At 50.7% G+C, this 27672-nt stretch overlaps 1 protein-coding gene across 1 annotated transcript; it reads right to left on the bottom strand.

Moving 5' to 3' along the window:
- Window positions 1–73: 73 nt before the first annotated feature.
- IL17RA (interleukin 17 receptor A) lies at window positions 74–27672 on the bottom strand (the record flags this gene model as incomplete). Its single annotated transcript, XM_080706311.1, has 12 exons — window positions 74–1515; window positions 2715–2756; window positions 4940–5041; window positions 6610–6694; window positions 7561–7644; window positions 9039–9202; window positions 9537–9584; window positions 11648–11774; window positions 13061–13173; window positions 14150–14296; window positions 15432–15456; window positions 27535–27672. 12 exons carry the CDS (start codon window positions 27670–27672, stop codon window positions 74–76), a joined length of 2517 nt encoding a protein of 838 aa, XP_080562437.1.

Raw genomic sequence — 27672 nt, 5'->3', positions numbered from 1 at the left:
AAGACTGGGGATCTGGGAGGCTCCAGGAGGTGGCCTGCCCTTCCTCAGCCTACCCCTCGGATTCCATACTGCCCTAGCCGGGGTTCTTCTGAAGCTCTTGGAAGAGAAGCTGCTGCTGGAGGCTCCTCAGGTTCCGCAGATCTTCAGGAGAGAACTCCTGATCCCATTTTCCCAGGTCCTGTTCCTCTTCCACTTCCCCGAGCCCGTCCGGGGGCTGCGGGGAGCTCCTGGAGATGTAGCCCTGGTCCGACTGCAAAGACTGCCGCTGCTCCTCCTCAGAGGGCGCACAGGGGTCCTTGAGGACCAGCGCGGGTCCCTGCCACGCCTCCTGGGCCAGACTCTGCTGCAGGAGTGAAAGCATCAGGCCTTCCAGCTGCTCTCTCTCCTCATCCAGGAGGGGGCTAGGTGGCCCCACTGGAGTGCTGCAGAGATGGGCGTCCCCGGAGTCAGTGGGGAGGAACAGGACACTGTTCCTCTGGGGGCCACAGCCCCCCAGCAGCGGGCAGGCCTCGCCCTCCTCCACCACGGCCAGCCGGCTGGCTGAGCTGCTGCCATCTGCAAGGATGGCCACAGTGTGAGCTGCAGGGATGACCTGCTCCTCTGGGAGCACCACGGTTTGGAGGGCCTGGGCCGCCAGCTCCCCCTGGGGCTCCAGCCTTGACAGTCCCCTTCCTTCCTTGCCCATGAGTACATCCACCACCAGGCAGCCCTCGGAGGCAGGTTCCCGCACCAGGGGCTTCTGCTTCATGATCACGTTCCCTGGCGGCAGCGATGGCTCTTCAAACACCTCTTCGTCCAGAGATGGGAGGTCCAGGTCATCCGCTGAGCAAAGGTTCTCATGCTCAAACCAGTCAGGGCACTGGGCTTGCCAGTCCCGGAACCTCTCCACCGCCTCCTTGAGCTGCCAGCCACTGGGGCTCTGCAGGTAGTTTTCCCCCGTGAGCTCTCCAATGCAGTGCATCCGGCCAGGCTCAAACATCTCCAGGTCCTGGATCCGGAAGTACACATCCTCAAACTTGTCCATGAGAGGGTACCGGGGGGTGATGTGGAAGAGGTCGGGGACATCACTCTCGCTGCTGATGCCAGTAAAGTAGCAGACGACATAGGTGCCGAAGCAGGCTGGCTTCTTGAAGTCAGGCAGGATCATGTTCATGGCGGCTGTGAAGAGGTCCCCGGTGAGCTTCCAGCGGTCACACCGCAGCTGGACGGCGGGCGCCTCCCAGCCCAGCATGGCCTGCCACTTGGCCCGGGTGCCTCGGGAGCACAGGATGATGATTTTGGAGTTGCTTTCTACCATCTCCTGCTTCTGGCGGCCCACCCAGGTCACGACTCCCACCTCTGAGATAGCCTGTTCTTCCAGGAGGTCAAGGGCCACTTCGGTGCCACAGGTGGTGAGCAGGAACTGGGCGAACTTTAGGACCACATCCACATAGAGAGGATGGTCAGCTGAGTAGATGATCCAGACCTTTCTGGGCTTCAGGGGTGGGGGGGCCAGGTGAGTGGCAGGCAGGACATCTAAAGGAAGGAGAGCACATGCTCAGTCCTCACGCTCGATCCCCAGGCCCGCGGTGGTGCCCTGCTAGTCAGGCTGCAAGGGGCCAGGACCACACGCACAGCGTGGCCACCAGCCCAGAGAGAAAACTGAGGCCTTCCGGGACAAGCCCAGCGGTGCTGTCTGCCTCGTTGGGTGGCCTTGAAAAACCAGCACGGTGTCTTGTTTGAAAATTCCTTCTCTCTCTCTCATACTCCTTTCTGGCCTTTAGCCTGTGTTTTTATAGCTTTAGTTGGAAAAAGAAAGAGGCACAAAGACCTGCTCAGCAAAGCGCTCCTTCCTTCCCTTTCTCTCCTCCTGGTATTTTTGAGGTAAAGATGGGGAACAGCTACTTAGGCAACTGTTCCCCTGGGGCACGTGATGGGGAGTTACTTCCCTTCCCTTCACCGTGGAGTCAGAATGAGCAGAAGCCATGGATGGCCAGGCAGAAGGTTTAGTTGCTTTGTTCTACTTTTCTGAAGTACTAGGGGATGAACCTCGGTGCATTTGACCTCTGAGCTATACCACCACCCCTTTTTATTCTGAAACAGGGTCGCACTGAGAGTCTTGCTAAGTTGTGGAAGCTGGCCTCAAACTTATGATCTTCCTGTCTCGGCCTCTCAAGGCCTGTGATTACTGGCCTGCACTGCCATGCCCGGCTGGGAAGGACCTCATTTTTTGCTGGGAAGGACCTTTTTTTAAAATTTGTAGTACTGGGGATAGAACCCAGGGGCCTTCTACCTCCAGGCTACACTCCTGACCTATTTTATATTTTATTTGGAAACACGGTCTCACTAAATTGCTGAGAGGCTCACTAAGTAGCTGAGACTGGCTTCAAACCTGTGAGATCCTCCTGTCTCAGCCTCCCAAGCGCTGGGATTACAAGCGTGCGCCACCGCGCCTGGCTCTGGGAAGGACCTTTTGTCATATACTATGGTGTGCTCACCTTTCATTTCTCGTTGGAGTGATTAAAAACATGACGTCTCAGGCTTCCCTGTTTGGGGCACCCTGAGACCCGGCTGTGTGGGGAGCTGGAAGGTGGGTCCTAAAGATGGGATCTCCCGGAGGGACTCAGGAGTCAGACTGCACAAAGCAACCCACTCATCTATGCTGAGAACCTGCCACGTGTCTTTAGAAAAAAGCACACAGGTGCAACAAGCCCGCACAGAGCAGGAATACTGACCGGTGAATTTGGTGTCATTTCCGGATTTTTCATGATGAGATTCTGAAACAAAAGGAAATACATTGGCATGGCTCTTTTGAAAGAGAAACAGAGACCCGCTCACAGGTGCCTGATGGGGTGCTGCCCCACCCGACAACACGGGGGCAGCCCCCACCGGTGGTCAGCAGAGGCCTTTGGGCCTTTGCAGGGAGACCTGGGGCGAGTCCTGGGCTGGCTGCGATACACCTGTGACCAGGTAAGGTTACTAGCACCTCAGACTTTGCTCCTCTGCGAAACATGTCCGTGGCAGGTACTGGATGGGATCCTGTGTGTGATCTTGTTCAGCTGGGGTCCTAATAGTGACTTTGTGGCCCTGACCCAGCTGGAGACCCAGGCTGGAGCTGGGACCCCTGCAATGGCCCGGGGGCCCTGGCCGCCCTGCAGTTTGGCCTCTTTGTACAGACTCCACTGGAGCAAAGGCTCTTTCCCAGCAGCACCCTTGCAGGGGGCAGGCAGCTTCCGACACTTCTTTCTAGAAGCGGCCCCATCTGCCTACTCCTAACATTTCCTCCTGGTATTTTTGAAATAAGATGGGGAACAGCTTACTTAGGCAATTGTTCCCCTGGGGCACGTGATGGGGAGTTACTTCCCTTCCCTTCACCGTGGAGTCAGAATGAGCAGAACCCACAGATGGTCAGGCAGAAGGTTTGTTTTCTTCTACTTTTTTGAGGTACTGGGGATGAACATTCTACATTCTACCTTTGAGCTATACCCCCATCCCTATTTTTAATTTATTTATTTATCTATTTTTTGTGGATCTGGGGATGGAACCCAGGGGCATTTTGACCTCCAAGCTACACCCCCTGCCCTTATTTTTTATTCTTTATTTTGAAACCGGGTCTCACTGAGTTGCAGAGGGCCTCACTAAGTAGCTGAGGCTGTCCGCGAACGGCAATCCTCCAGTCTCAGCCTCCCGAATGCTGGGATTACAAGCGTGCGCCACCATGCCTGGCTCCTAGTTTATTTTGAAATAGAGTCTTACTAAGTTGCAGAAGGCCTTGCTACGTTGCTGAGGCTAGCCTCAAACCTGCAATCTTCCTGCCTCAGCCTCCCAAGTACTGGAATACAGGTTGTGTACGACCATGACTGGCTTTTTTGTTTTTTTCAGTGCCGGGAAGACGCCAATGACCTCATGCATGCTATGCAAGCACTCTAGCACTGTAAGAGACTTGGGACCTGCATTTCAATGCCCACCCTTTGGGTTTCTTTCAGTCTAAGACAGTCCAATCACCGCAGTGTGCTGCACTTTGGACAATGGTCAGCAGTGCGGTGGCAGCGGGGGCGTGGCTCAGTGGTAAGTGCCTGCCTGGCCTGCACAAGGTCTTGAGTTCCATACCCAATGCCACAAAAAGAAAAAAAAAAGCACAAAAGCAGAAATGAAACAAAAAAAAGCTCCCTGACTACTACAGAGAGCTTCATGCTTACTTTTTAATTTTTTTTTTTTCCTGCTGTACTGGGGATAAAACCCAGGCCTCACACATACTAAGTACTCTACCACTGAGCTAACATCCCAGCCGGACAGACTCAGATTTTTTTCAAGCACTAGCTGACATGTTATTTCACCCTTGCAATAATCCTCCACATCCAGATTTCCAAATTGGGTGATACTGCCCCCTGGTGGGTACTAGAACAAAATAGAGATACATAAAAGAATGCAAATTAGTCACTGTATCAGTTCTAGTTCACTTTCCTTCTCTCTTTTTTCTTTCTCTCTTCCATTTTTGGTACCGGGGATTGAATTTAGAGCATTCTACCTCTGAACTACACTCCCAGTCCTCTTTTTTAAAAAATTTTTATTTTGAAAGTCTTGCTAGGTTGCTAAGAGTCCTCGAACCTGCAATCCTCCTATCTCAGCCTTGCAAGCACTGGGATTACAGGCATGTGCCACCACACCTGACTTATATTTGCCATTTTACCAAAAAGAAAGCCCAGGCTCAGAAAATTAAATGTCTTGCCCAGGTGGTCAGTGGTGGAACGGGTCTGTGTTGGGTTCTAGGCTCCTGACAACCAGAGTAGGAGGCCACGTGTACACAGGGCTTGAGATGACGGGGCTGGACTGAAGCTCGCCCGCTCGGCACAGCCTCCCAGAGAAGGTCCAGGGTAGACTGGAGCAGGAAGGAGGAGGAGGGAGGACGTGGGGAGGAAGCGCGGCACAGAAGCCCAGGTGCGGAGCCTCTGCCCCTTACCAGGTGGCCGCCAAGTCTTGCAGACGATCAGCAGGATGACGGAGCTCACCAGCAGGATGGAGATGCCCGTGATAAAGATGTACACCCACAGGGGGACATAGGCTGTGGCAAGCAGAACAGCGTGAGTGATAGGCAGCCCCCAGCCCTGCCCCACAGCCCCGGGCTCTGGCCCGCACCAAGACCCACTCATGATCTCCCCCTCCCCCGCGTCTCTCCCTTCCCCCCACTGGCCTCAGTTTCAGCCATGTCTGCCTGGCTCAGCAGAGCTCAGCCCGGGACTCCTGTGGCCCCTGGGGAATGTCCGTTGACACTGGGGGAAGGAGAGCCAAGCTCACCTGCAATCGAGACTGCAAGGAGGACAAAGGAAAAAGAGAAAACGGTATTCTCAATTACTAGCTTGCCTGCTTGATTTACTTACTTACGGAACTGAAGATTGAACCCAGGGGCATTTTACCTCCAAGCTACACCCCCAGCCCTTTTTTTTTTTTTTTTTTTTTGTGGTACTGGGGATGGAACTGAGGGGCATTCTACTTTTGAGCTACACCCACCCCAGCCCTACTTTTTTCTTCTTCATTTTGAAACGGTCTCACTGAGTTGCAAAGGTCCTCACTAAGTTGCTGAGGCTGTCTGCAAACTACAATCCTCCTGTCTCAGCCTCCCAAATGCTGGGATTACAAGTGTGTGCCACCACGCCCAGCTTCCCAGGCCTATTTTTTTATTCTTTATTTTGAAACAGGGTCTCACCGAGTTGCAAAGGGCCTAAGTAGCTAAGGCCATCCGCAAGCCCCACTCCAGTCCTATTTTTTATTCTTTATTTGGAAACAGGGTCTCACTAAGTTGCAGAGGACCTCACTAAGTATCTGACGCTGGCCGCGAACCTGTGATCCTCCTGTCTCAGCCTCCCAAGCACTGGGATTACAAACGTGCACCACCATGCCCAGCAATCATTAGCTTTAATTATAAAATAGCATCAATGTCCACTAAGGATGACAACCTTGCCCTGACCGGCACTCTAGACATGGGTCAGACTGCACACGGCCACCTGCAGGAAGCACTTCAGTTGCTGGTCTAAGAGACACTGCCCGGCACCCTCAGGAGGCTGAACCGTCCAGCCCAGTGCCGGGTCTGCTGCTGTCTGGTCACGTGGCGGTGACCTCCTGGGACTCGGGCACCTGCCTTCTGCAGGAGGCCTGTGATGGCGCTGGGAACGTGGGGGCTGCTGGGTCCCATGGTCAGTCAGGAAGCCGGGCGCTGCCGAGACCGTGGCATGTGATCTTGGACACGTCACTTAATGTCTCTGTACCTCGATTTCCTCATCTGGGAACCTGGGTTGGGGGATGCTGTACTTCATGATATCGTGACCCATGGTTTTGGAGGGATTAAAAGTGGGCGGTGTGTGAAAGCACTTCCATCCTATGTGGTGTCTACCTATGTCTCTGGGATAGCAAGTCTTCACTTCTGGTCAAGGAGGCTGAAGACCAGAAAGTTCGAGATCTCTGCCTGAGGCTGCACAGATCATTAAAGGCACTGGGAGTCCAACCCAGGAGAGTGCCCCAAGGTGACATTAGGCTCCCCTGTCCCCACTCCTAGGACCAGGTCAGGACTGAGCTTGGCGGATGCCTTCACCGCGCTCACCCAGATAGTGCCTGGGGCAGCCAGGTCCCTCCTACCTGTGGTCGGCGGGACTGCTGGGCAGGGGATGGTCATAGCGTATCTCAGACAGTCACTGAGGCAGCTGCTGAAGAAGGGCTGGATCTGGAGAGCAGAGGAGAGGAGGGAGAGGGGCTCAGAGGTGGAGCGTGCACCCCAGCCCTGCGCCTTCTCAACAGCAGAGGCCACTGTGACCAGGATCCATGAGGCTTTGAGCTGGGCCCAGTGATGCATGCCTGTAGTTGCAGCTACTCAGGAGGCTGCGGCAGGAGAATAGCTTGAGCCCAGGCACTGGAGACCAGCCTGGGCAACGTAGGGAGACCCCAACTCAAAACAACAGTAATAAAATCCAGGTATGGTGGCAAATATCTGTAATTCCAGTATTTGGGAGACTGAGACAGGAGGATTTTAAGTTTGAGGCTAGCCTCAGCAACTAAGTGAGAACCTGTTTCAGAATAGAAATTAAAAGGGCTAGGAATGTGGCTCAGTGTTAGAATACCCCCAGGATCAATCCCCAATGCCACAAAACAAAAACAACAAAAAGAAATAGATCGCCGGGCGTGGTGGCGCATGCTTGTAATCCCAGCGTTTGGGAGGCTGAGACAGGAGGACTGCAGTTTGAGGACATCCTCAGCTACTACTTAGGCCCTCTGCAGTAACTCAGTGAGACCCTGTTTCAAAATAAAAAGAATAAAAAATAGGGCTGGAGGTGTAGCTCAGAGGTAGAATACCCCTGGGTTCCATCCCCAGTACTACAAAAAATAAAAATAAAAAAGAAATAGATCTTTTTATGCAGCTGTTAGATCAGGTCTCAGGTTCATGTGAAGGTCCCCTGCCCAGGTGGGGCTGCAAGTGAGAGGTGGGGTGGACCTTGCCTCAAGAGAACCCCAGACAGCGGGGCTGGTGCAGGGAGAGCTAAGGTTGGGCGCTGCCCTCCCGCAGGAAGGCCCACTGCATGCGCCCCCACCCACCTGCACTTGATGGCGACAGCACCAGTTCCAGTGGGGGAGGGCCACCGTGACGTTGAGGCGCTGGTGGAATTCCTCTTCTCTGGGCTGCAGAGGGGAGAGGACAGGAGTGTGAGCTGGACAAGAGATCGCGGCATAGCATCTGCAGGGACGCTGCTGGGACAGCTGCTGGGCAGCGGCGTACCTCTGGAGAGGCCAGAGGGAGGATTTTTCAGATTTCTGAAAAATCGGCATTTCTGCAGGGAAACTGGTTTGTTAGCAACATTTAAGTACGTCTAGTAACTGGTGTTTTCTTTCTTTTTTTCTTTTTTTTATGTTTTGGCGGTACTGGGGGTGGAATCCAGAGGCTTTCTACCTCCAGGCTATACTCCCAGACCTTTTTTATATTTTACTTGGAAACAGGGTCTCACTAAATTGCTGAGAGCCTCACTAAGTAGCTGAGGCTGGCTTCGAACCTGTGCAACCCTCCTGTCTCAGCCTCCCAAGTGTGGGGATTACAAGCGTGCGCCACCACGCCCGGCATGTAACTGGTGTTTTCCCTTCTTTTGGCTGCTGGGAAAAATTTGTGTCCACACCCAGCAGCTGGACAGAGCCACACATTGTGCTTCACAAACCAAGCTTCATCTGATTTCTTATCTTTTGTCCTCGTCTTTTTTTTGTGTGGTACTGGGGATGGAACCCAGGGGCATTCTACCTCTGAGCGAGCTCCTAGCCCTCTGTTTTAATTCTTTATTTTGAAACAGGGTCTCACTGAGTTGCAAAGGGCCTCCCTAAGTAGCTGAGGCTGGCTGCGAACCCGCACGATCCTCCTGCCTTAGCCTCCCAAGCGCTGGGATTACAAGCGTGTGCCAGCATACCCGCCATGTCCCTGTCATCTTACTCTCCACATTTCTTTTTTAATATTCAAATCCCTCTTTGAAATAAAGTAAAATTAACATGAACATTAAAAGAACAGGGGAGAGCCAGGCGTGGTGGCGCACGCTTGTAATCCCAGTACTTGGGAGGCTGAGACAGGAGGATCGCGCGGGTTCTAAGCCAGCCTCAGCTACTTAATGGGGCTCTCAGCAGCTTGGTGAGACGCTGTTCCCAAATAAAATATAAAAAAGGTCTGGGAGTGTAGCCTGGAGGCCGAAAGCCCCTGGGTTCCATCCCCAGTACCACACACACACACACACACACACACACACACACACACACACACACACGAAGATAAAAGAACAAGGGAGAAAGTAGAGGAGGGCAGGACAGGGCAGAGGCCGGGTGTGCGCAGGGCAGGATCTACTTTATTTCATCCACTGGAGAGCCAGCTATGAGCTGCACAGGAGAGATGGGCTCTGGACCCCGCTGTGTCTCGGGCCACTTGGACACAGCATGCCGGGATCTGAGCCTCGGCCCGGGTTCTGCCAGGGCCAGTGGGAAGGTGGCCTGAGGCCTGCGAGGAGGAGCTGAGCTACAGCCGTGGGGTAAGACGTGGCACTTACCGCAGGTATGTGCTGCCTGTGCTCAAAGCAGCTTCTGTTCTCAGTGTGTGAAAAGCTCTGGAGCAGGAGCTGGTAACCGGTGGACTCGTTCCACAGGGTGAAGCTGGCCCGCAGCTGGTAAGACTCTAGGGCCTCCACGGTGATGTTGGGGTCCCACAGGCTGCCTGCTGAGGGCACGATGTGGGTTGAGAGAGGAGGGCTGCACGTGCCTGTGCGTACAGGTGTGTGTGCCTGTGTGCTCAGGTGTGCTGCGGGACTGCATGTCTTTTGTGCATGTGTTGTATTTGCATGTGTATGTGTGCCTGTGTGTATGCATGTGTTATGCATTTATATACCCATGTGTGTGCTTGTCTTCATGTGTTGCACGTGTGGGTGTGCTGTATGTGTACTCCAAGAGTGCATGCCTATGCACTGTGTGTGTGTGTGTGTGTGTGTGTGTGTGTGTGTGTGTGTGTTTTGTGTGCCCCCAGGTGCAATTCGTTTGGGACAGCCAGTTACCTGAATTCACACATGGCGTGGTTATCTTCATCCTCGAGTCCTCACAGCCTGTCAACCCAAAACAAAGAGAAACCACTAATCCTCTGCCCTAGGAAGTCAGCTCTGCCAGACTCCTGACAGCAGGCCAGGCTTCTGGGAGCCTGTTCACAGAGGGCTCCTGCACAGAGAACTCTAGGACTGGACCGCTGTCACCGGCCAGAGTGCCTTGGACTGGGGGTAGCCAGCGGCCCCTGTTCTCCTCTCTAGGGAACCCTCCTGATTCTAGTAACCCCTCCTCTGGGGCCAGTGAGCCCCTGCAGCTCCCATGCTCAGAGTCGCCTCTGCCTTCTTACAGGATGCGAGGTACTTCGGTCCTCCTGGGCACTTCAAGCTTTTGTGGGCACAGTCATCACTAGCTTCTTATGCTGCAGGTGTGGGAAGATGCTGAGAATCTGTGTTTCTGACACATCCCCAGGGCATCTCTTGATGCTATTGGTTCATGGACCACACCTGAGGACCACAGAGCCTCCATAGTTATGTTCTTGGTTCCCCCTTCTCTAATTTTCTCAACAGCAATAGTTTTCTTTTGTTTAAGAAGATATGTGGCAGCTCTAAATCACTGTAGAGGACAGGGACTAATAAGTCTGTTGACTTGAGAAACAAGAGAGGGGTTGGGAGAGTCACTCATTCAACAGATTTTTTTTTTTTTTTTGCGGTACTGGGGATGAAACCCAGGGGCATTCAACCTCCGAGCTATACCCCAGCCCTATTTTTTTTTAATTCTTTATTTGCAGAGGGTCTCACTAAGTAGCTGAGAATGTCTGCAAACCTGGATCCTCCTGTCTCAGCCTCCTGAATGCTGGGATTACAAGCATGTGCTACCATGCCCAGCTCAACAGAGATCTTAAACCTACAACGAGCCCCACCTTGTCTGGGCACTGGCACACAGTGGTGGGTAAATCCAAGTCCCTGTCCTCTAGGGATGAAATCCCAGTAGAAGGAATCACTAAAAGCAAATCAATAGCACACGAAACATGTCAGGGAACAATGAATCCTGTGGACAAAACAAAGCAGGCAGAGAGAGAGAGAGAGAGAGAGAGAGAGAGAAGAGAAGAGAAGAGAAGAGAAGAGAAGAGAAGAGGAGAGGAGAGGAGAGGAGAGAGAGAGAGAGAGAGGAGAGAGAGAGAGAGGAGAGAGAGAGAGAGAGAGAGAGAGAGAGAGAGAGAGAGAGAGAGAGAGAGAAGAGACACACTCCCGGCCCTATTTTATTTTTTTTGAAACAGGGTCTCACTAGGTTGATGAGTCTCACTACTTGCTGCAGCTGTCCTTGAACCTGGGATCCCCCTGTCTCAGCCTCCCAAGTACTGGGATTACAAGTGTGCACCACTATGCCTGGCCATCTCCACTCTTAATTAGCATGTTCTAGGGAAGAGATGTAGCTCAGTGGTGGGGTGCTTGCCTATAAGCATAAAGCCCGGGATTAGATCCCCAAAGCAAAATAAAACAACAAAAAGCATTTTCTGACTGCCTGCTATAAGCAGGGCCACTGATGAGGGACTGGACATGCACAGGTGGGTGGAGGCCAGACCTTGTCTTTGAGAGGCTGGCCTCCGCATGCCACTGGCTTTGAACACTGGCAAGTGTTGGGGGACCGGATGAGAGCCTGGAGAAGGCGGAGACAGGGTGGGACGCATCATAGAATGCTTTAGAAGACACGCGTGGCAGGATCTCAGGGAGGAGGGCTGGTGGAGCCGAGGACAGAGTGGGATTCGTGGAATGGAGAAAGGCGGGTAGGAGGTGGGCAGGGTCCGCCAGTCTTCCCAGAGTGGCTTTCTTCCTGACTTTTCCTGGGCTTGATGCTAGTTCTTTGGACAGAGGGAGGGCTCTGGTTCCCATCACACTCCTGGGGTCTTGGGCCCACATCCATTGTTGCTGCAGTGGAGAACAGGCTCTGCCTTCAGGACGGAGGCTGCAGCCTCAGTGAGGACTCCCAGGTCCCCGTGTGGGCTCTTCCTGTGGGTACCACGTGCTGGCAGTGGAGGCAGGGAGGCTGTTCTCTGCCCCTCCTGTCCCTCCCGTGGCTTTCTCTCCACAGCCCAGTGGGGGAAGGGATGGCTGGGCGGGGCTATTACCTGGCACAAGGATCCTCCAGGACTGGTGGTTTGGGTCCCCATCAGGGAAAGGCTTGGGCAGGTGGTGAACAGTCACCTCGTACTCCTGGCCGGGTTCTACCACAAAGTGGTTGAAAGCAAAACGCCACTGAGGAGGAGGAGGGGGAGACGGATGCGTCACACACTCCTCTTCCATCTGTGCCCTTCCCGCTTTCCCCAGTCAGTCAATGGTAAGAATAAAACAACAACCAAAGCAGAATGAGGAATCAGAGGTGCCGTGGCTCCCTCCTTTGTCGTATCTAGTCTTTTCTGCCTGTTTTGAAAAACCTAGGCCTGGCCCCATCAGTATGCAAAAGAGGAAAGGAGGGGCCAGGTGGAGTTCAGTCCTGGAGCTGGGCTTGGCGTGCAGGAGGACCTGGCTTCCCTCCCCAGCACCAGAAAAAAAAGAAAAAGAAAACATAAAAAAGCCCCAGGGTAGAGGGGAGCAGCCCTCCTGCCTACTGGCTCATTCCAATTCAGAACAGTGGGTGTCAGGAGGCTGAGCCAGAGGACGGGGAACACAAGAGAACCTGGAACTCAAGAGGCAGCTAAGCTATTTGTTAAATACCTCTTCCTCTACATGGGGCAGACGGGGATCTCTAGAGAACGTTCTGGAGCAGACAAGGGGGTTGGGGGAGCTAGTGAGCCCTGCTCCCTGGGGCCTGCAGACACCTGCACAGCACAGATAATAGAGTTTGTGCTTAGTTATCTTCTGGATGGTACAGATACAGAGAGCAAATCCAACTTCCAACTCTTTTGCATTCTACCTTTGAGCTACACTACCAGCCCTTTTTTATTTTTTGGTTTGAAACAGGATCTCACTAAATTGTGGAGGCTGGTCTTGAACCTGTAATCTTCCTGTCTCAGCCTCCCAAGTACCAGAGTTACAAGCATGCACCACCACCCAGTGAGAATATACATTTGTAACAAGTTCCCAAGTGACACTGCTGGTCTAGGGACATACTATGGGGACCTAAGCAAGAGCAATGTTTTATACCCCCCCCCCCCCGGAGCTGTGAGCAGCAAAACCAAAGTGCTGTAATACACATTTGCTTGGGTCCACCCACAGCACGTCTTTGGGTTTTTTCTTCTTGGAGGCAGGCGCCAGATTATCCAAGTTACCCATGCCAACACAGGAGGTGGGGGCTGTGCAACTTCATTTAAGAAGGGCAGGGTGGCTCAGTGGTAGGGCATGTGGATGGCATCCATGAGCCCCTGGGTTCCATCCCCATGTGGGCATCCCAAAAAATGGCCGAACAAGTGTGGAAAGCAGGGCCATGCCAGGCTCCTCACTGAGGCTCGCAGCACACCTTCCCGTCTCCACCACTGTCCTTAGGAGCAGAGCCTGCACTGTGTCAGCAGGGGAAGCAATCCACTCTGGGGCTGTCTTCTTACCCGCTTATGGTGATGATTCAGTTTGGTCAGAAACTCAAACTTGACACACAAGCGTTCGTTGGTATTCAGCTGCAGGACAGACAGCTCTGCGCCCTCCAGGTACAGGATGCTGGCTGAGGGTCAGGGGGAGGGGAGGAGACAAACAGATAGAGATCAACTAGTACAAGCCACCGGGCGTGCCCGTCTCCTGCCTGCTACGCTTGCTCACTCTGAAAAGAAAATCTGCCCATGTTGCCTCACCCCCACTTCCTGTTCCTCTAGCTCACGCTTGGGCTTCGGCCTATTGCTTTGCAAGCAGCTGCTGCCCAGCTGGACCAGGACAAGGGACACTCAGCACTGGGCCTGCAGAGAAGGCTTTGAAAACTTGTGGCCAGGGCGCTGGCAACCTGGCCCACTGTCCTTGCTGAGACTGTCTAGTCAGCAGGCGCACGCAGGCGTGAGTGGGGGGAGCCATGGAGAGCTGATCCCAGGTCTGGCTCTAGCCCTGCTCAGTCTCAATCTTCCCACGTCTGTAATCAGAAGTATCTATCCCTAAAGAAGTTTGGGGAATGTTTTAAAATTGCTGGCCCTTAAGTTGGGAGAAAAAGTAGCTGGCAAATGTGTCACTATTTTTCCAGGAGATATTTGAAATTATTCATAAAATAATATTCACTTGCTTTGTTTTGGAGGGGTAATAAAAATTTTAGGTAAAGGCAGGTGTTTCATGAAGGACAGTGTGATGAGAACATGTTGCTCTGGCCTCATGTCTGAAGCACTGACATGTGCTGTCAGATGAACCGATGGATTCCTCCAGCACGGGAACCAATTCTTTTTTTTTTTTTTGGTGGTACTGGGGTTCCTGGAAGCCCTTCTACCTCCGGGCTACACTCCCAGACCTATTTTTACATTTTTCATTTGGAAACAGGGTCTCCTAAGCCAGCGCGCGCGGCTGGCTTCGAACCTGCGCGATCCTCCTGTCTCTGCCTCCCAAGCGCGGGGATTACAAGCGTGCGCCACCACGCCCGGCAGACGGGAACCAATTCTGAGTTGGAACGGGAGGCCAACGCCCTGGTCTGTGGACTAATGTGGGCTGGGGGCCCCCAGACTCACCGTCTGTCTGCAGTGTCCACTCGATGAGCACCACGGGGACCAGGTCTCCGTGCTGGGTGTGGGCACTGGACAGCCCAATCTGCATGTGTTTTGGGGAGGAGGGGGTCAGGTTCCGAGGGTGGATCCAGCTGTCATCCAGGCAGGTACCTGGCAGCCAGAGAGAAACAGGCTCAGAGATGCACAGCCCAGGCCTGAGCTGCCCGCGTGGGGCTGAAGCCAGCAACTCACAGTCCAGGCCCGCCACCCCCGGCTGCACGCTCTGCTTGGTAGGCCTCAGCTCTCCTGCCCCTCACTCTCTGCTAATGCTGGTTTAAGGTCACTGCAAAGTTCTGAGTATGAAAATTATTTGGGGCAGTGGTGGAAATTGAGAGTGCAGGGCCACGGGGTGGTAGTAAGGGCTATCTTATTTTCAGGTCATGGTCCCTAAGAGCACTTCAGTAAGGTACTGGGGATGGAACCCAGGGGCATTCGACCTCTGAGCTACACCCTCATCCCTGCTTTTTTTTTTTTTTTTTTTTGCGGGTCTGGGGATGGAACCCAAAGGCATCTGACTTCTGAGCTTCACCCCCTGCTCAATTTTTTAGTCTTTATTTTGAAACAGGGTCTCACTGAATTGCGGAGGGCCTCACTAAGTAGCTAAGGCTGTCCATGAACCACGATCCTTGCGTCTCAGCCTCCAGAATGCTGAGATTACAAGCGTGCGCCACCACACCCGGCTTCCTGCTTTTTATTCTTCACCCCTGCCCAATTTCTTAGTCTTTATTTTGAAGCAGGGTCTCACTTAGTTGCAGAGGGCCTCACTAAGGAGCTGAGGCTGGCCACAAACCGCCATCCTCCTGCTTCAGCCTCCCAAGTACTGGAAATACAAGCCGCGCCAGCACGCCCAGCTCAGATCCGTGAATTAAGTGCCTTGTCCTTGAAGCAAAACCAAACCAAGGGGCTGGGGGCGTGGCTCAGCGGTAGAGCACTTGCCTGGCATTCTTGAGACACTGGGTTCCATCCCTCCCCCCAAAACTACAACAACACAGATGTCTCACCTGACAGTGACAAGCCACGGCAGATGAAATTGTATTATAGATACACTGGGCAGCGCACCAGAGAACACTTTCAAAACCCAAATGACAGTTTGGTTTCTCATTGCCCAACTTTTACATAACGAATGTTCTCCACAGGAAGCTCAGGTGGCCTGAACTTGGGGTGAGGCAGCAGAGCTGCTGCCAGAGATCAGCACCAGGCTGCCGCTGTGTTAAAGCCATTAGAGGAACAACGAGAAAGGACTTACTGTTCTTGACTCTGCAGTTCAGCCCCTGTGGAAAGAAAGGTGGGGGTTACAGCCAAGAAGAAACCTGAATTCACACGCAGGGCTCCAGAGCCTTCGCAGGCTCATTTGTAAGAACGAAATCTATACAACCCTTGCCACCTAGGGGGACTTCTCCCTGTACTTCTTCATCCTGCCCAACCAAATCTCAGTCTCCCTCTGCCTGGTGCATGGCAAAAGGAGACTGAGATGTCAGGAGTAACCGTGATGGGCTGGGGACTTTACAACTTTAGACAGAGGGTCGTCCTGAGGCAGCATGGGAAAAGCCCCCTAAGTCTCCTGAGGCTTCTGATCTTTGGTCTGGATAACCAGGCTGCAAGAGGCCAACTGCGGAATTATAATTCTGGTTACAGATTTTGCTAGGAAAAAAACATGCTAGCCAGGCAAGGTGATGTACATCGGTAATGCCAGTACTTGGGAGGCTGAGACAGGAAGACTGCAGGTTTGGGGCCAGCTTCAGCAACTTAGTGAGATCCAGTTTCCAAATAAATATAGGGCTGGGTATAGCTGCAGAATGTCCCTAAGTTCAGTCACACACACACACACACGCACACACACACACAATCAGCTCTGAAATGTATCAAATATTTCTCTAGCACTTACTAACATGACTATAGATTTTCACCTTAATCAATTTATTGATATTATATTGATGATGTGGTATAATGGACCAATTCTGCATTAGTAGAATAAATCCTACCAGATTATGATGTACTATTTCTTCCATATTCTGCTATATTAAATTTGCTAACATGTCATATAAATTGATTGTATCTATATTCATAAGTGAGAATGGCCCAAGTTTAATGGCCCAAGTTTAATCTTTTTGTAGAAAAAATTTTGTGGGTGTGTGCTGGTGGGGATTAAACAAACCCAGGGGCATTTTACCTCTGAGCTACACCCCAGCCCAATTTTTAAAATTATTTTTTATTTTTTTGAGGCAATAGGGATGGAACCCAGGGGCATTCTACCTCCAAGCAACACCTCCAGCCTGATGTTTAATTCTTTATTTTGAAACAGGGTGTCACTGAGTTGCAGAGGGCCTAAGTAGCTGAGGCTGTCCGGGAACCCAGATCCTCCTATCTCAGCCTCCCAAATGCTGGGATTACAAGTGTGCGCCACCACACCCAGCTTTGTAGAAATTTTTATCAAGTTTTAGAATCAAGCTTGTGCTAGCTTGAAAAACATGAGTAGCTCCCTTTTTTTTTTTTTTTTTTTGCGGTATTGAATGCTCATCAGTAGAGAATGGCTCAGTGAAGTCAATCTGGTTTCAATTAAAATGGAAATGGTTGAATAGATTGCTGTGTCTTATGGAATGTTCTATACAAATATTAAGGAGAACTAGTTATACAGATAGCTACTGACCCACAGCTATGACCAAGATGTGCTGAGTGAGGAAAACAAGTTGTAAAGGACTTTTCATAGTTCATTTTCATTTTATATAGAAATAAATGATGAAAAAGACCACGATAGCTGGGCGTGGTGATGCACGCCTGTAATCCTAGCGCTTGGGAGGCTGAGACAGGAGGATCGCTCGGGTTCGAAGCCAGCCTCAGCTACTTAGTGAGGCTCTCAGCAACTTAGTGAGACCCTGTTTCCAAATAAAATATAAAATAGGTCTGGGAGTATAGCCCGGAGGTAGAAAAGCCCCTGGGTTCCACCCCTAGTACCACACACATACAAAAAGACCAATATATTTAGATATGTTTATAATTGCATGAACATAGAAAAACAGGTAGACAACTGCTATCGGGTAGTAACACACAGGCTACTACAGTGAAGGGAATAAGGCAGAAGAGACGGCGAAGGGGAAATAGGATTTAAACAGGGCAGAAAAATACAGATAGAGGTGAAATGCAGCAAAGAAAATTACACTAAAGGTCACAGTGCCTGGACTATGTACACATTATCTCCTCCTCAAACTCATACAAAAAATACAGAAAGGGATTTTTTTTTTTTTTTTTTTTTTTGGTACTGGGTATTGAACCCAGGGGTGCTCTATCACTGAACCGTATCTCCAGCTCTTTTTGTTTTTTAATTTTGAAACGAGGTCTGCTGAGTTGTCTGCTCAGGTTGTCCTCGAACTTGTCCTCCTCCTGCCTTAGCCTCCTAAGTAGCTAAGATTATAGGTGTGTGTCACCAAGGCTGGCAGGAAGGGATTAAAAAATAAATAAATTATTATGCCGGGCGTGGTGGCGCACGCTTGTAATCCCAGCGCTTGGGAGGCTGAGACGGGAGGATGGCACGGATTCGAAGCCAGCCTCAGCTACTTAGTGAGGCTCTCAGCAACTTAGTGAGACCCTGTTTCCAAATAAAATATAAAATAGGTCTGGGAGTATAGCCTAGAGGTAGAAAGCCCCTGGGTTCCACCCCCAGTACCAGCCAAAAATAAATAAATAAATAAATAAATAAATGAATAAATAAATAAATTATGAAGGGCAGGTAATCTCAGTGGGCAAGAGATGGGAACACAGTTTGTTTGTTTGTTTATTTGGTGGTACTGGGGGTGGAACACAGAGGTTTTTCTACCTCCAGGCTATACTCCCAGACCTATTTTATATTTTTATTTGGAAACAGGGTCTCACTAAGTTGCTGAGAGCCTCACTAAGTAGCTGAGGCTGGCTTCGAACCTGCGCGATCCTCCTGTCTCACCCTCCCAAGCACAGGAATTACTAGCGTGCGCCACCACGCCCGGCTGAGATGTGAACACATTTTAAAAAGTCAAAGCAGAAGGAAGAGTGTGTAACTAGTTCGGGAAGGTGGAGAAGCATACCTGAATGCTGCAGAAGGAAGCTACTGACAGGGAAGAGGCCAAAGAGTCCCAGCCCACCCCCCCAAACAATCCAGCCTCCACAGGGGAGGGAGGACAGGTGCAGGTCGCCCTTGGGAGCGCCTGATCTGACCTTAGGCGGCAGCAGCCAGGCCCTGGAGCCATCAGTCCAACCTCCCACACGGCGGAGGCCACTGTTCATAAGCCCTGGCTACACACAGTACTCAGTCAGCTTTTGAGGACTTCCTCCTCAAAGTATTCTCAGATAGCCAAAGAATATCTGATACTTGAGATGGGCTTCCTGCATGAAAAATAGGTCCAAAGAAACTAAAAAAATGCTCCAGGAGGAAATAAGACAGTGCTGGAAACAGAATAAGATCAAAACAAGCTAATAAAATTGTAACAGCCTCAAAGAGAAAAGAGAGTACTTTGGGTTTATAAGACAAAGGGACAGGCTACCGTGGGAAAAATAAGCAAGGAGAGAGAGAGAGAGAGAGAGAGAGAGAGAGAGAGAGAGAGAGAAAGAAAGAGGGAGAGAGAGAAAGAAAGAGGGAGAGAGAGAGAGGGAGAGAGAACTTAAAAATAAAAAAATCAGCTGGGCGTAGTGGTGCATGCTTGTAATCCCAGCATTTGGGAGGCTGAGACAGGAGGATCACGGTTTGTGGACAGCCTTGGCTACTTAGGCCCTCTGCAACTTAGTGAGACCCTGTTTCAAAATAAAGAATAATAAATACGGGAGGGGGTGTAGCTCAGAGGTTGAATGCCGCTGGGTTTCATCCCCAGACCTGCAAAAATAAAAATAAAAAATAGGACTGGGGGTGCAGCTCGGAGGTCAAATGCCCCTGGGTTCCATCCCCAGTACCACAAAAAATAAAAAATAAAGGGAAGGGCAGGGTTATAAACTAAAGGAAATTTCTCTGACACTAAAACAAATACAAGCAAATATAGACAATAAGAAACATCCCAATACTTGGGAGGTTGAGGCAGGAGGATCACAAGTTTGAGGTCAGCCTGGGCAACTTAGTGAGACTCTGTATCAAGGTAAAAGTATAAAAAAATCGGGGGTATACCTTAGTGCTAGAGCATTCCTGGGGTTCTATCCCCAGCACCAGGGAAGGAAGGAAGGAAGGAAGGAAGGAAGGAAGGAAGGAAGGAAGGAAGGAAGGAAGGAAGGATATTAGACAATCAACTCAGGAAATACAAGATATGATTAGCGGGTTTCCAGATTATAGAAAAGCAAAAGAAATAAAAGGAAAAAAATCACTTGAAAAGAAATCAAGATAGTTTGAAGATAAAGGGCTATTTCCAAAATAAAGCCATATAGCCGGGAGTGGTGGCACACGCTTGTAATCCCCGCGCTTGGGAGGCGGAGACAGGAGAATCGGAGGATTGCACAGGTTGGAAGCCAGTCACACTGGCATAAGAGACCCTGTTTCCAAAAATAAAAAATAGGTCTGGGAGTGTAGCCCGGAGGCAGAAGGGCTTCCAGGAACCCCAGTACCACAAAAAAAAAAAAAAAAAAAAAAAAAAAAGCTTACAACCTGCACAACAAATGAAGAAATAAGAAGAGACAGACAGGGGCCCATACACACCACAGAACTACTGGAATACCAGGAATAAAAAGGAGATCCTAAAAGTTTCCAGAGATGTATGGGGATGGAGGAGGACTGGTTAGGCGCCATAGAAACAGCAAGGCAACAGAATGGCATTGGTGTCCTCAGCATCTGTACTGTTGGCTAGCAGGCAACAGAGCAACACCTTCAAAATTCCGAGAAAATAATTCTTTTTTTTTTTTTTTTTTTTTTTTGCAGTACTGGGGATGGAACCCAGGGGTATTCTACCTTCCAGCTACACCCCAGCCCTATTTTTTTATTCTTTATTTTGAAACAAGGTCTCACTGAGTTGCAGAGGGCCTCACTAAGTAGCTGAGGCTGGCCACTAACCACGATCCTCCTGTCTCAGCCTCCCAGGTACTAGGATTATAATCCTGCGCCACCACACCCAGTTTAGAAAGTAATTCTTAACCTAGATTTTTAACATCCAGCCAGATTACTCGAAGAATTGAGAAGGTAGAATAAAGATATGCAGGCACATAAAGACTTAAAATTATATATATATTATATATATATCCCTCATATATATATATATATGTATCATACATATGATATATATGTATGTATGTATATCTCCATCACATGCTTAGAAAGCTGCAGGAGGAGGATGTGCTCCAGGATGTGATGCCGTAATCCCAAGGAAGACTCAGTCTCCAGCACCTGGAGACGTGACCATGGCAGAGTCTGCTCGACAGCCGTGCTTACTTCTAGAGTGCAATCAATCCACACTAAAGCGGGTGAACAGGGCCTCAGGAGGGAGTTATCTGGGGGAAGGGAGAGCGAAACTGATGGAATGTCTGATGACTAGGAGAAAAAAATAACATGAAGAATCTTACAGAGCTGGGCGTGGTGGCACACACTTATAATCCCAGCATTCGGGAGGCGGAGACCGGAGGATCTTGGTTCGAGGACAGGCTTAGCTACTTAGTGAGGCTCTTTGCAATTCAGTGAGACCCAGTTTCAAAATAAAGAATAAAAAAACAAGGCTGGGGGTGCAGCTCAGAGGTAGAATGCCCCTGGGCACCATCCCCAGTACCGGGGGGGAGGGGGGGAACTGATAGAAAAACTTTGACTAAAGGTGGGCACGGCGGCACATACCTGTTATCCCAGCTACTCTGGAGGCTGAGGCAGAATCACAAGTTTGAGGTCTACCTGGGCAAATAGTGAGCCCATTTCAAAATAAAAATAAGATGGTCTGGGGGAGTCAGGTGTGATGGTACACGCCTGTAATCTCAGTATTTGGGAGGCTGTGACAGGAGGATCACAGATTCGAGGCCAGTCTCAGCAACTCAGTGAGACCTTGTTTCAAAATAAGAAATAAAATAGGGGTGGGGGTGTAGCTCAGAGGTAAAATGCCCCTGGGTTCAATCCCCAGGTCCAAACAAACAAACAAAACCCTAAGACTAGTTACATTGAAAAGTATGCAAATGAAGAATTAAAACAATAATCATCTGGGGGAGAAAACTGTACCAGAAAAGAAATACAAGGGAAGTACACATCCTGACTGAACAGAAGAGATGGCTGTAACAACACAAACGACTATCAGTCAACTAAAACTGATATAACTACAATGGAAGATGGAGAAGAGTCAAGGGAGGAAGGTGAATGCCTTTCTCATCTATTGTGGTACATAATACCTGAATTTGGCAAGTAAAGAATTAACAGCATTTAAAAATATGGAGGCATGTGTAAGAAGAAATAAGTAAAAAATATTTAGAAATATGGAGGTTTAGGGGTGAGGCAGGATCTGCTGGGCTTTTTCCTAAACATCTTAGTATTATTTTTGTTTGTTTTTTGTTTTGTTTTTGTGGTACTGGGGATGGAACCCAGGGGCATTCTACCTCCAAGCTATACTCCCAGCCCTATTTTTTATTCTTTGTTTTGAAACAGGGTCTCACTGAGTTGCAAAGGGCCTCACTAAGTAGCAGAGGCTGTCCGTGAACCAGGATCTCCCTGTCTCAGCCTCCCACGTGCAGGGATTACAAGTGTGCACCACCACACATGGCTCTTAGTATCATTTTTTTCCTCTTTTTTTTTTTTTTTTTTTGGTACTAGGGATGAAACACAGGGGCCTTTTACCTCTGGGCTACACTCTCAGATCTATTTTATATTTTATTTGGAAACAGAGTCTCACTAAGTAGCTGAGGCTGGCTTCGAACCTGCATGATCCTCCTGTCTCAGCTTCCCAAGTACTGGGATTATATGTGTGCGCCACCATGCCCAGCTTAGTATCATTTTTAAAGAATTCTATGTATTACTTGGTTGAAATTAATTAAAAGATAGAAGTTTATCTGTGATGTTATTCTAAAAAATGAAAGGATTAAAAATGAGTCCAATGAAAACATTAATTTAGTGGGGAAATAGTGGTCATTTCTTTATAATTCCAATATAGAACTTACATTAATAACATTTTAATTTTTGCAGTACCAGGGATGAAACCCAGGGGTATTCTACCTCCAAGTGACACCCCCAGGCCTATTTTTTATTCTTTATTTTGAAACAGGGTTTCACTGAGTTGCAAAGGGCCTCATTAAGTAGCTGAGGCTGGCCACAAACCGCGATCCTTCTATCTCAGCCTCTCAAATGCAGGGATTACAAGCGTGTACCACTACGCCCAGCTAATAACATTTTTAATAACAAAATAATGTATTCAGCCGGGCGTGGTGGCGCACGCTTGTAATCCCAGAATTCGGGAGGCTAAAACTGGAGGATCGTGGTTCACAGAGAGCCTCAGCTACTTAGTGAGGCCCTGGGCAACTTAGTGAGTCCCTGTTTGAAAATAAAGAATAAAATTAGGGCAGGGGGTGTAGCTTGGAGGTCAAGTACCCCGGGTTCCATCCCCAGACCCGCAAAAAAAAAAATGTATTCAGGATTATCATTGAATACTACAACAGATCTTGTTCTGTCCCAAATTTCCTCTCCAATAGTCACCCCTAATTTCTTTACTCTAAACTTCCATTCTTCAGCTGGGGGTATAGCTCCCGCTATAATCCCAGCACTTGCCTAGCATGACTGAGGTCCTGGGTCCCATCGACAGCACAGGAAAGAAAGAAAGAAAGAAAGAAGAGAAAGGAAGAAAGAAAGACCTACAACAGGCAGGCTATTCCTATTTATCTACCTATACAGTGATAAGAAAAGGAAAAAATGAAAGACTATATTCAACTCTGGGCAGTCAGTGAACATTACTGGGTTCTTGACACAGAAATGTGGGCTTTGAAGGTGCCTGTGCTGCGCAGCTCTGAGGCTCAGATCAGTATCCACTGGCTGTGTGGCTTGGGGCCAATCGCCTGGCTTTTCTTTCTTTTCTTATTTTGGTGGTACTGGGGATGGAATCTGGGGCTTTCTACCTCCGGGCTATACTCCCAGACCTATTTTTAAAATATTTTATTAGAAACAAGGTCTCACTAAGTTGCTGAGAGCCTCACTCAGTACCTGAGGCTGGCTTCGAACTCGTGCAATCCTTCTGTCTCAGCCTCCCAAGCACTGGGATTACAAGTGTGAGCCACCACGCCCGGCTGCCTGACTTTTCTTGGTGGTACTGGGGGTGGAACCCAGAGGCTTTCTACCTCCGGGCTATACTCCCAGACCTTTTGTTATTTTTATTTTTATTTTTTATTTGGAAACAGGATCTCACTAAGTTGCTGAAAGCCTCACTAAGTAGTTGAGGCTGGCTTTGAACCCGTGCGATCCTCTTGTCTCAGCCTCCCAAGCGCGGGGATTACAAGCGTGCGCCACCACGCCTGGCTGGGCTGGCTTTTCTAAAGCAGGTCAATTCTGCAGATCTTATAGAGGGTTGTGAGCACTGGCAGAAGGCATACGAGTCAGCGTCTTGCACAGTGCCTGGTAAAAAGTTCCAAGTACATGTCGGCGCAATGCCCCAGTGTGCCCTGCCTGGTGATTTCACAGATGCAGCCTGTGAGATCTCTCCCCACAACCTGCAAGGTGAGGGTAGACGAGGATGCCTACTCCTAACAGCAGAGGGTTGATGCAGGGCGGCAGTACAGGTGGCGGGGAAGATCGTCCAGAGCCCGAGACTCCTGACTTGGAGCTGCAGACTTCCGTCTGCTGAATGCTAAAGGATTCTGGTCTCCCCATGGGAGGCGAGGGCAGCCGGCAGCCAGGGTGAGAAGTCCTGCGAAGATGAGGACATGAGGAAGGTTAGTTAACCGTGGGTTCTACTGCCTGCAGAGCCCCAGCCTTCCTGCCAAGACGACTTTGTATACTCTCGAAGAGTAGTAGAGCTGGAAGTGGCTTCTGGCCCCCAGAAGATTAACAGGGTTAAGACAAACAGTCGTTCCGTCACCACAAGTGAAAACCACAAGTGCTCAGGAAAAAAAGAACTTGTAACGAAACACACATCCTGTTTGTAAAACTGTGTGTTACCGTTTGTGCCAACTGAGCCCAAGCTGTTGCTGTCTTTGCTTATGTGTGTTCCTCAGGCTGGCAGTCAAGGGAAACCTGCAAGGAAGCCCAAGCAGAGGACAGCACCCACAAGAGCACCCAGGGAAATGCAGTTACTTATGGTTTCCCCAGGACTGGTGTCTGCAGGGAAGTCAGAATCTTCATGGTTTTGAGGTACTCGATCAAGGCTGGTAGAACCAGCGCCTGGCCGGTCCAGGTTTATCAAAGCAGATTCAGTCTTTCCTTCCTTCCTTCCTTCCAGCGACCTGTGTTTCTCAAGCCCCCACATCCCGGGCAGCACTAAGGGAGGAACAGAACAAGCACGCAGAAGCCTCCTCCCCATCTTAGGACGGTCATTGAGGGATAAACCAACTGGGCTTTTGGCAGATATTTACATATGGAAAGTGGTGCAGGAGATGATCACCCACTCCTTTCATTGTGGAAACAAAGAAACCCAGACCCAGGCAGCCCAAGTTGCCCAAGGTCACAGACACTGCAAGAGATGGCATCGGGAGGCGAACCCAGGGCTGCAGCGTGTCCTCCCCATCACTCCATCACATGTGTCCACTGAACAACCGGGGAGAGTGTGTCGTTTCTTTCTTTCTTTTTTGCAGTACTGAGAATGGAACCCAAGACCTTGTACATGCTAGGCAAGTGCTCTGTTACTGAGCTGTATCCCCAGACCTTTTAGTTTTGTATTTTGAGACAGGGTCTCACTGAGCTGCCCAGGCTAGCCCCAAACCTATGACCCTTCTGCCTCAGTCTCTTGAGTAGCTGGGATTATACTGAGCTTACCCTGGCTTCTTTCTTTTTATAAGAACTCAACAATGGATCAGGGAAGCTGTTTATCCTGTAGAGATGGGTGGTCTATAAGTACAAGTAAAGGGAAGAAAGGAAGAAGGAGGAAAAGAAAGAGAACATGTAGATAAATTTGGCCACAAACAGCTCTCTCCATCCCTCCCTGAAATCAGGCTGGGCTCTTGCGCCATGACCTCTCGGTTGTTTCCCTGTGCAATTAAAGTAAAAAAATCCTTAAGGGCGGGGGGTGTAGCTCAGTGGTAGAACACTTGCCTAGCATGTGCAAGGCCCTGGCTCCAGCCCCAGCACTGAAAACAAAACAAAACACGGAACAAAACAAACAAAAAATCTCCTTTAACTCCAAAAAACACACAACTCCTTCAGCACATCTGCAGCATCAGGCCACAATGGAGTCTCTATCTCCCTTCTAGCTTCTTTTCTTTCCTACTCTACAGAACCTCCATTCCAGACACACACTTTACCTTGCACTATCTAAGGACTTGCACTATCTGGCTCCTCCACCATCTGGAATACTCCAAGCAACTTCAGTCTCAGAGGCTCCCACTGTCCCTGAGGGATGCCCAATTGTCCTCTCCATGAAGAACAGCCCAGCTGAAAGTGATTTTAATTTTTCCTGGGATTCTGGACGCTCACCAGTTGTGCAAAGACCACTTGTAAAACAGCTACCTAGTTCCTAGACAAAGGAAGTCCTTGGACAATTGGGTCCCAGGAGTGTTTTACAGTTTCAGTTCCTAGAAGTTGGCAGGCACCTGACAAATGGCCATTCACAAATGAACGCCAAATCCTCCACATTGGAGCATTTTTGTACAGTCCGCAGGAAGAAGCTGATGAGCATGTGCCTCTGTGCTCGTTAAAAAGTGTTTTTAATGTGACTGATGTTGAGAAATGTCCTTGTGGTTTCCACTGTTGGGCAAAGCACAGGGGCATGGTCAAAATCACAAGGGCATTTCCCAACATCAGTCACATTAAAACACTTTTTCCCTGCAAAATAGTCACTCACCCTCCACCCTGTTTTGGCAAATCTTCTATAAAATTAGATAAAGAGAAATATCCCTTTGTTTCACATCCTCTGACTCAGATACTCAGCTTTTTCCCTGCGGTCAGTGGATGGGAAGGGGCTGAGAAAATCAGAAAGCAGAGGGAAATAACTGGCTTTGAGTGGAGAAGGAAGGTGTTTTGGGGGGCTTTCTTCCTTTCTCTCTTTCACTGGAGATTGAACCCAGAGGGGGTCTACCTCTGGGTAGAACCCTCAGACCTATTTTATTTTGAAACAGAGTTTCATTAAGTTGCTGAGAGCCCTGCTAAATGCCAGGGCTGGCCTGGAACCTACCACCCTCCAGTCTCAGTCTCTCAAGTACTGGGATTACAGGCCAGGGTCACCAGCCTGGCCCTGTTTTCTTTCAAAATGGTTCAGGTTTCACTGCAAGGCAGACAGGCAGGGTGTGCTACTTCCTGTGAGCCTAGAGGGGGTCCTCCTTGACAGCCACAAAGTGCCAGCTCTCACTTCCTGAGCTCTCACACCCGAAAGAAGGAGGAGGAGGAGGAGGAGGAGGAGGAGGAGGAGGAGGAGGAGGAGGAGGAGGAGGAGGAGGAGGAGGAGGAGGAGGAGGAGGAGGAGGAGGAGGAGGAGGAGGTGGTGGTGATCGAGGTGGGAAGGACGTCTTGATCATCTGGGTGGCCAGTGCCCGTGGACCCTACTCTCCGGAAGGATGAGGCAGGAGAATGCTTAAGCTCAGAAGCTGGAATGCAGCCTGGGCAACACGGCAGTGTGACTGTCTCACGGAGTTTAGCTCAGCTCTCCGGGAGGGTGGCCCTCAGCGGCCCTCCGCAGGTGAGCAGGCCGCGGCTCACCACTCTTGCAAGAAACCTCCGGAGGCGCCCGGGTTCGCCCGCGTGTACGGTCTCCGGGACCGGGCTGAGGTCGGTCGGTCGGTCGGTCCGGATGCCCACCTTCTCACAGCCAAGTTCTAATTTGGCGACCTAGGGCTGGCCCTGCTCCTTTGGCCGCATTCAGGCGGCTAGAGGGGAGGTTGCGGGGCCGGGCTCAGCCTCCTGGGTCGTGCGTCGAGGCCGGGTAGAGCAGGGGCACCGTGGGGTGCACGTCGTGGGGCCCGTCCAGACTGTCCTTCCTCCTCCCAAGGCCCCTTCGCCGGCCCCGCCGCGCGCCTGGGTCTCCTTCCCCAAACTCCGGCCGGGGCGGAGTCGCGGCTCCGGCCTCCAGCTCAGCACCGCGGCTCGTTGTGCAACGCGCGCCCGCGATCTTCCCCCCTCCAACGCCCTCGTCTCCCCGGTCCACACCGCAACTCCCAGGGCTCCAGGTAAACTCCTCGGCGCGCCGCGATCTTCGAGTCCCAGCCCCGACGCCCTCCCCGTCCCCCAGGGCGGACTTCCCGCCTCCCGGGCCGGGCCGGATCCCCGCCGCCCGCCCCGCAGCATCCTCCTCGGGGGCGCGTCGGGGTCTCACCTGCTGCGCGCAGACCGGAGCCGGGTGGTCCAGGAGCCGCAGGGAGGCGCGGCCCGGGGCTACGGCGCTGCAGAGCAGGAGCAGCAGCCCCAGCGGGGGCCCCGGGACGGCGGCCGGCCGGCGGCGCGGAGCCCCCAT

The sequence above is a fragment of the Muscardinus avellanarius genome, assembly GCF_963383645.1.
Source record: "Muscardinus avellanarius genome assembly, chromosome: 11".
Taxonomy (NCBI): Eukaryota; Metazoa; Chordata; class Mammalia; order Rodentia; family Gliridae; genus Muscardinus; species Muscardinus avellanarius.
The sequence above is the reverse complement of the archived record's forward strand: the minus strand, read 5'-3'. Positions and strand labels throughout refer to the sequence as shown.